Below are 8,963 nucleotides of genomic sequence, written 5' to 3' on the forward strand. Positions count from 1 at the left end.
GGCTCTCTCCCGGGCCCAGCACATGGCCTGGCAGCAGGAGTGCTGACTGAAAAAATGACTGAGTGAATCCCTGAGTTCAAGATGGAACCCACCTCCAAATCCTCCACACCCACCCCAGGGTCCAAGCAGAGCTCAAGGTCCGGAAAGTAGGCGATGCTGTGTCATGGCTTCTGACGCCCCTCAGCCTTCGGGTGCTGCGTGAGGCAGTTAGGACACTGGTGAGCAGGGGGAGTTCGGAGCCAGACAGACCTGAGTCTGAGCTCCCGGCTCTGGCTCCCACCTGTATCCGTCTCACATCCTCCCACACCCACTCCACCCTGGGCAAGCTACGGAACCTCTCAGCCTCCGTGTCTTCATCTGTGAAATGGTGCTGGGGCTAGTCCCACACCAGGAACTGGGAGAGGAAAAAGGAGTTAACGCCCGGAACAGCACCTCACACACAGCCAATGCCTGATAAACTCTGGCTCGTGTTTTCTTAGCGTTGTTCTTCTGTCTGTGGCTGTCACTGCCTACCCGATCCTTTGCTTTCTATGAAATCAGCGTCCCGAGGCCACCCAAATTCAAGTTCCTACACCGTGGCCTGTGCTTAGCCAAGGTGTCCTGGGTGAACGTTCCTGGCAGCCCAGAGACACCTGTGAGGAGTCTGACTCACTGCCAGCCTCCACGGAGACTGCTGTTTGCACATAAATCCTCCTCTGCTGGGAGAAGCAACAGCAGAGGCTGCTTAGAACGCACACAACTGCTTCCCTGTCCGTGGTTCCACATAAAGCGGCTTCACAGCTGTGATCTGTTTGGACAGGCAGCGACTCTCCCTCCCTCTTTACACATCAAGTGGCCAGTCTTGTTACTTCTATTGCCCAGACTGGGACAGGGTGAGGGGAGGGAGCGCCCGCAGCTCAGCTGGAAGGAGTGAGAGCCAGGACTGGAACCCAGGCCCCTTACCCCCGCTCTTTCCCCACATGGCTGTCTCAGTGTCTCTGGGTCACCACGCCCAGCTTGTCAGGGCTCCCAGCCAAGGCTGATCCAGCACCGTCTGCCCTGGCAGGACAGAGGCCTTGGGAAAGGCTCCAGTGGTCACATAAGGCCTGGAGGGGGTGGTTGGGACTGAATGGGATCCGTTCTCTGGAGGCATGGAAGCTGAAGTCTCAGGCCGGATGCAAGTCTGACCAAGATGACATCCCGCCACCTGCCTTCAGTGCCTCAGCTAGCCTAGACACGTGTCCTAGCCTGACCCTGCGCTGAGTACCTGAAATGCAAAGACAGGCAGCGGGGAGGGAGGGAAGGGGGAGGACGACAACCTGGCCCTCAGAGGCAGCTGGGAGGCTGTGAGTGGCCCAGTCAGACTGGCTTCTAATCCTGCCCCCGCCATTTCCCAGCTGGGTGACCGAACCAGGCACTCAATTCCTCTGAGCCTGTTTCTTTATCTGGAAAAGGAGCAAATGACAGGACCCACTCGACAGGGTTTTATGAAGATTAAATGAGCTAATAAAAGAAAAGCGCTTAGTCTAGTCTCAGGCAATGCGCCAGGGCCCAAAAGGTATTGGCTGAGAAGCCCCAGACTTCTGAGATGGGGTTCCCTCCCTCCGTTTGGCTCTGCGGTCCAGTGCTCAGCAGTGAAAAAAAAGGGGGGGCATGCACACACTCACACACGCATACACACGCTCACATGCTCTTTACACAGTAAAAATTCTAAAGAATCACAAAGCAATTCTAATGATGTTTTTCTATGGGGTGAGATTATGGGGGGGACTTTAACTTTTATATTATATAGCTCTGTTGATTATGTTAATTTTATAATCAGAAACAATAAAGATACTGAAAATTGTGTGCTACTCAGTGCCAGGCATAGTATCAGCAGGCACTTTTGATAAAGCATCCCTAACCCTTAGAACATCCTCCCAGGGGGTCATATTATCTCCATGTTATAGGTGAGCAGATGGAGGCTTAGAGAAGTGAAGTGACCTGACCAAGGACACACAGCTCATCAATGATGATGCCAGGATCTGACCCCAGTATTGGAATCAAGTTCAAAGCAATTCTGCTTGGCAGGTCAGGGAAAGCTTCCTGGAGGAGGTGACATTTGAGCTGAGCCTGGAAAGCTGAGTAGGGCTTCTCTAGGCCAAGGTTCTCAACCAGGGGTGATTTTGACCCCAGGGGACATTTGAGGAAGCCTGAAGACATTCTGGGTTGTCACGGGTTGGTGGGATGGGAGGGGTGGGGGGGTGGGAAGTGCTACTGGTTAGCGCTAGTGGTTAGAGGTCAGAGATACTACATTCTCCAACGCACAAGACTGCCTTGCACACAAAGAGGTACCTGGCCCAGATGTCAATAGCGTGCGGCATGATAACATACTAGAACTGTCGTTTACTGAGTGCTTGCTCTGTGCTGAGTGCAGTACTAAGTTCTTGCAAATGTCATCTCACTTCATCCACCCCCCCTTGCTGACAACGAGGGACTCAAAGCTCAGAGATGGAAGTTAACTTTTCTAAGGCCACACTGCCAGAACATGGGAGCACCAGGATTGAAGCTGCCCAGTACAGAGCCAGAGTTCTTAACCTTTCTGCTCTGCTGCCTCCAGGATTTATAATAAATGTAAAAGCTCTAGGCCCACCGCTAGGCAGGATGTGAGGAGACTCCGGCTGAGCCCAGGCAGAGCCCTCCTCTGGCCTCGGGCGGGGGGGCGGGGGGGCAAGGTCCCCTCCCTCCTCCTCTGCCACTTCCCCATCTGTCAAGTGACGGTTGCACCAAAAGATCTCCAAGGCTCTGCCAGCTCGGAGTCTGGTACCCTCCAGGAGAGAGGACCAAGCCCAGGCTCTAGGAGCCCTGGGGACGGAACCACCAGCAGCCGGGAGAGGACGGGGGTGTGCCGGGCAGGCTCGGCCTCATTCCCAGTGCACACATAGCAAATGAGCCCTGCTCTGTTGATTGTGTTATCCCACATGAAGAGAGAGGCAGGTGGGGTGCAGAGTGGCCTGAACCTCACCCAGGAGCCCTTCCCTCTCCAGTGAGGAAGGCATGTTTCTCTGCCACCTTCTTGCCAAGCCCAAAGGAGGCTCCAAAGCAAGGCCTCCTTTCAGGCAAGAGAGGCCGGTGTGGGCATTTGCCCAGCTGGGCACCTGAGGTCTCCTAGGTAGGAGAAGGGATGGGAGTGCACGCTGACNTCCCACATGAAGAGAGAGGCAGGTGGGGTGCAGAGTGGCCTGAACCTCACCCAGGAGCCCTTCCCTCTCCAGTGAGGAAGGCATGTTTCTCTGCCACCTTCTTGCCAAGCCCAAAGGAGGCTCCAAAGCAAGGCCTCCTTTCAGGCAAGAGAGGCCGGTGTGGGCATTTGCCCAGCTGGGCACCTGAGGTCTCCTAGGTAGGAGAAGGGATGGGAGTGCACGCTGACTCTGCCCCTCCCCTGTGCCAAGCATCTCCAACAGCTGGTCCCCCTCAGGTCAGCCTCCTGAAATCCTGGTGGGAAAGAATCACTGTGACCCCAGTTTACAGACCAGAGCATGAAGGGTTACATGAAGGGACTCGCGGAGTCACACAGGGCTGGAGGAAGGTTTGGAACCCAAGACTATCCGACCAGAGGAGAGTACACTAGAAGGTAGGTAAGTGGCTGTCGTGTTCTTTTCACTGAGGAGTCAGTGTTTCAATAACATTTAGAGAAAATATACCTTTAATTTCTCCCGCATTCCCCAGGATGTGGAAAGAATTGTAAAAAACCGAAACACAGTTGTTTTGATTTGCTGGTTTGCTGACAGGGAAACACAGGCTCAGAAGACAGAGGCCTCTCTAGCTAGAAAGTCAGATGGGGAGAGGAGGGGCTGAGTGGCAGAGGAGGGATCTGGCCTGGGGCAGGCGGAGCTTTCTAGCCTGGCTCTCTCTTGTCTGGTAGTGGGGGTTTGGGGGAGTCACATCACCTCTCTGGACCTCAGTCTCCACATCTATATTAGAAGAGGTTGGACAGATGGTTTCAGAGTCCCTTCAAACCCTCACAACCTGCACCCAGCAGTGTCAAAATTTCTCCCCTCCCTGTTTATATGACTTCACAGATGGAGAGATGGGGATACCAGGGCCCGGCACAAAATGCTCTGGGGACAGAGGGCCGATGCCAACCTGTGCAAGCAACCAGAGCCCCCAGTTCTTGCTCTCCATCCTCAAAGAGCCAGACTGGGAGGGAGTCAGTCATGGTTTGGGGATGAAAGGGGCAGGGAGGGAGAGATGGTGAACATGGGGCCATTTCTGCTGGGCCAAGGGTCATCCACAGGCACCTGCTAAGCTCAGGCTGACTTGCAGAGACTCATGTCGGCGGTGGTGGGGGGAACACCTCCTACAAAATAGGGAAAGTAGTTATTTAGCTCCTGCTTTAGCATCTCAAGGGCCAGGGAGCTCACTACCTGCCAAGTTAGTTCACTGCATATTAAAAAAAAATGAGTGAAAAATCTGCTTCCAAAGGCTCCACAGTCTGGGCCAGCTCAGGCCAGAATTGGTCACTCATTCATTCATTCATTCACTCATTCTTCAAACTTTACTGATGAATACTGATGTACCAGGCTTTGGGGCTATAGATAAGATGAATCAGAGACGGTCCCTACTCTTTGGGAACTGTGTGCTAGACTGGTATCCCAAGGCCAAAGACATAGGACTGGTGAATTGAAATGGTTTAGGTGGAGAAAAAGATTCTAGACTTCCACACTTAAATAAGCTTGGGTGCCATTTTAGTAAACACATTAAATGGATCTCTTTGCTACAAGATTTCTCCAAAACTTTAATACGCAAAATGTACACGGAGAATCCTCCAAGGGGATATTGAGAATATTCTATATCTCCCCAATANGATGTACCAGGCTTTGGGGCTATAGATAAGATGAATCAGAGACGGTCCCTACTCTTTGGGAACTGTGTGCTAGACTGGTATCCCAAGGCCAAAGACATAGGACTGGTGAATTGAAATGGTTTAGGTGGAGAAAAAGATTCTAGACTTCCACACTTAAATAAGCTTGGGTGCCATTTTAGTAAACACATTAAATGGATCTCTTTGCTACAAGATTTCTCCAAACCTTTAATACGCAAAATGTACACAGAGAATCCTCCAAGGGGATATTGAGAATATTCTATATCTCCCCAATATAGCTAGCTGATCTTGGAACACTATTTTTAAAACAGCATAATTATTAACAGAGGATATTTGAGGAAATACAGCTCCAATGCCTTTTTTTTTTTTTTTCCCCAGGGGAGACTGGGGAGGCCTTACACCAACAGGACATTTGAGCAGGGCTTTGAGAACTGAGTAGGAGTTGGTCAGTGAAGATGGGAAGGTTTAAGGGAGATCATTTATAGTCCTAGGCTGACTATGCTCAGGTTACCCTGCATATACTGTTTCATTTTGTCTTCAAAGGTCTTGATAAGGGTGACAGAGCCAAGGAGGTCACCAAAGCTTCTGGAGACTCCCACAGATCCACCCCTCTCCCTTTTCTTGAATCACCTCACCTCAGGGCCTTATTCTCCAAATCCTGAGTTTTAAATTCTGTTCCCACTGTCAACCTGGCCTCTCTTCTGGTTTAAACCCAAAATAGTTCTTACAGTACCTGGACTTGATCCCAGCTTTAACCCCTCACACACCCTGGCCTAGGCCTTGGCACCCAAACTCACCCTCTCTGCAGTTTGGATGGCCATAACTTAGACTGTCTCTCAGATTTCACCCTGGCCTGGCCAGCGCAATCTAGCCCTGGTACTGCCCCCTTAGCTCCTGACGCACACCTGATTGAGCCCCGCCCCATCGTGTCCCAAGGCTGCCCCTCAGCTATTCCAAACGGTCCTCACCCATTCTGGACGGCGGCCCCGCCCCCCGTCTAGACCTGATAGTGTTCCCATTCCCATCTCTGTCTTCGTCCCAACTCTGTCCTGAACCATTCATTTGTGGACCCTGCCTTCAGGTCCAGGCCCCTGACCGCAGAAAGTGGCCCTCCAGTTCTGATTCGTCCCCATCGCCAACCCTGCCCCAAGCCTGTACCTGGGCCAGCTCTGATCTCACTGGTGCTGGCCGTGCCACTCCAAGGGTGACCCCTCCCCAACCAAGGACCCACCCCGACTTCGGGTCGGCCTCAGACCCGGCCAGGTGCGGATGGCCCTAGGCCCCGCCCCTAGCACCCGCCCCCTCGCCGCGGTCCCGCCCCGTCCCCGTCCCGTACAAATTCTGATAGGGCCCTGACCCTGCCGGCGGCCCCGCCCCGTGACAATTCTGACTTGGCCCAGCCCATGGTCCAGCCCGGACCCCACCCCCGGCCGGCCGAGACCCTCACCTGCAACTCCTCGAAGGCATCATCGATGCCGGTGACCTGGTGCTGCTCATGGAGCGCGGGCTCGTCGCAGAAGAAGCAGAGCAGCGCGCGGTCCGTGAGGCAGAAGAGCTTGACCTTGTCGTGCGCCTGGCAGGGTCTCGCGGCGCGGCGCGCGTTGAGGATGGCGTCCAGCGGGAAAGCGCTGTAGCGCTCCACGATGTTGGCTAGCTTGAGGCTGGGCGCGAGCGCGGGCTCGGCGAACGTGCGCCGGCACTCGGGGCAGTCGCGGGCGCCCTGCGCCTCCTGCCTCACCCAGTGCTCGGTGATGCAGCGGCGGCAGAAGTAGTGCTCGCAGCCCAGGCTCACCGGGTCCTGGTAGATGCTCAGACAGATGGAGCAGAGCAGCTCGTCCTTGAGGCTGCACGCCATGGCGCTGGGGGCGGCGGAGAGGGGGCTCTGAGATGCAGGGGGGCGGCTGCGGGAGCGCGGTGCTGTCGGGGGCCGCACCGAGGGATGGGTGCGAGGGGCAGGCGGGGAGAGGCAGAAGTAGGAGCTACAGAAGGAAGGGGGGCTGTCCGGGAGGGAAGGGGGGGCGCGAGGAAGAGGTGCTGGGTAGAGACCAGCTGGGATGCGAGTCCAGGTAGTGGGTGACTCGAAGCAATGGGTGCTGGAGGGAGGGGGCCTTGGTGTCTGTGGGAAGGGGCTCCTGGCAAGGAGGTTCTAGAGGAAGGGACAGTGTGAAGGGATGGGTGCTGGGAGAAGAGGATCCAGAAGGGGGGCGGAGGCTTTAGGGGGGCTGAAATCCCGGGATGGGTGCAGAGGGGGGAGGGGGAGAAGCTGGGGATGGGGAATTCTGCGGAAGGGGGAAGCCAGGCGGAGCTGAGCCGCGGCTGTGCGTGGCAGAGGAGAGGAGGGGTGCGAGCAAGCTCAGCTGTCCGATCCCGGCCTCAAGACCCCGCCCGGCGTGGCCCCTTACCCCTGCCGGTTCGGCGGCCACTGCTCCGGTCCGAGCGCAGCCTCTCAACCCGGAACCAGCCGAGCGCGAGCTCCCGGCGGCAGTGACTCCCTCCCCGCCCCCGCGGGCCGGGCCCGGGCGACTCCGCCCCTGCGGCGGGCGGGGGAGAGGAGAGGCGGGGCCAGGCCTCCAGCCTGCGGACCCCCTCTCCGCCCCCACCCTTCCCCTACTCCCCCGGGACCAAAACCCAGCTGTTCCTTCAGTATCTGCGCACGGAACAACATGCGCGTCTCGCTTCGGGTCCCTGCGGCGGGTGAAGACAGCTAATTTAAGAGGATAACGAGTAAACAAGGAGCATCTTTCTGGATCATCGACGTGAAGATTTAGGGAAAATAATATTTTTTATTAAAGCAAGCAAGGATATGTCCTGTAATCTGTATAGAATACAACCTTTGCATAAAACGTAAAGATAAGCTCTAGAGAATGCCCTGTTTGCTTAGGGCAAGTTCAAGATTTACTTTTCACTTTCTTATGGAGTGCTTGGGGGGGAAGTTAAGAAAGCCCTGACCGGCTACTGTCAGACCCAAGGAGTAGCCTCCATTCAGCAAACATTTCCGGAGTGCTATATTTGTGTGTGTGTGTGTGTGTGTCGGATAGGGAGGGTGGAGCAGGGGAGAGGAGAGAGTAATAGGAGACCTTATCTTCTATGCCGGATGGAGAGGGGATAAGGGATTTCTAAGTAGAGGGGACAGCCAGAGCAAAAGCACAGAGGCGTGAAAGGGGAGGGCACTTGGAGGGACGTGCAAGTAGTTCTGCACTGTTGGGGGTGGGGTGGGGCGGGGAAGGCAAGGCGTGGAGGGTGTTGTGGGTCACTGTAAAAGATTTCCTCAAGGCACTGGGCTTTCAAGTGGAGGAATGACTTGGTCTGGTGTGGGTTTCAGGAAGTGAGGGAGATGCTCATTATACCATCTGTAAGGTGAAAGCAGGGATCCTTTCTGGTATGTCTGCATATGCGCAGTGCTTGTATACATTACAGCTATGTAGCTGAATAACAGCGTCAAAGACATAGGCTGCGGAAGAGAGACTGGCCCCAGTTAGTCACTGTTGTCATCGTGCCTGCAGGAGACCTGAACTGGGGCTGAGACCCTGGGGAAGGAGAGAAGGCTAGGGTATTGATGGTACAGACACTATGGAATTTAGTAATGGGTTGGATATGGGGGTGAGAGAGACATTGAACACGGCTCCCCAGTTTCTGCCTTCTCCAGACATGTCTTCACCACAATTTAAGAAACAGTTCAAAGTTTACTCCTCTGCTGTTTCCGTACCCTCCACATCATGACCTGGTCCCGTGCCACCATCATTGCCAGAAACAAGATGATAACTCATGCCACAACCATTCCTCCACTTTTTCTTACAGTCAGAGCCTGATTTTGTTCAGGGGAGTCCCTTCCCCATGTGACCAAGGGAAGGCTGGCCCCAGCCCAGCCTTGGAGTAAGTCCCCTTTCGGTTCACGTCCATTGGGGTGGTTGCATTCTTCTTGCCGGTGATAGTTTGGGGCTGGACATGTGATACAGGTCCGGAAAAACCTAGAGGTCAAACCTCTGGTGGGAAGTGACTTCCGCTAAGGATCTCTTCCCTTCCAAAAACTCTGGCCCCTTTTCCCGATCGTGGATGTGTTTGGTGGTTGTGTTTGGAGCTGCAGCAGCTAACTTGCTCCCAGTCTGAGGATGCAGCCAAC

The 8,963-nt window shown here is 54.8% G+C and overlaps 1 protein-coding gene across 1 annotated transcript; it reads right to left on the bottom strand.

Annotated features, from left to right (window-relative positions):
- Positions 1 to 3,646: 3,646 nt before the first annotated feature.
- Positions 3,647 to 7,345, bottom strand: LOC117797339 (E3 ubiquitin-protein ligase TRIM62-like). Its single transcript, XM_034648728.1, has 3 exons — positions 7,246 to 7,345; positions 6,291 to 6,702; positions 3,647 to 4,318 (listed from the first exon to the last, which is right to left on the bottom strand). The coding sequence occupies exons 2-3, from the start codon at positions 6,696 to 6,698 to the stop codon at positions 4,289 to 4,291; spliced, it is 438 nt and encodes a 145-aa protein (XP_034504619.1). The 5' UTR covers positions 6,699 to 6,702; positions 7,246 to 7,345; the 3' UTR covers positions 3,647 to 4,288.
- Between the last annotated feature and the right edge of the window lie 1,618 nt (positions 7,346 to 8,963).

Source organism: Ailuropoda melanoleuca, chromosome 2 (assembly GCF_002007445.2).
Source record: "Ailuropoda melanoleuca isolate Jingjing chromosome 2, ASM200744v2, whole genome shotgun sequence".
In the NCBI taxonomy this organism is placed as follows: domain Eukaryota; kingdom Metazoa; phylum Chordata; class Mammalia; order Carnivora; family Ursidae; genus Ailuropoda; species Ailuropoda melanoleuca.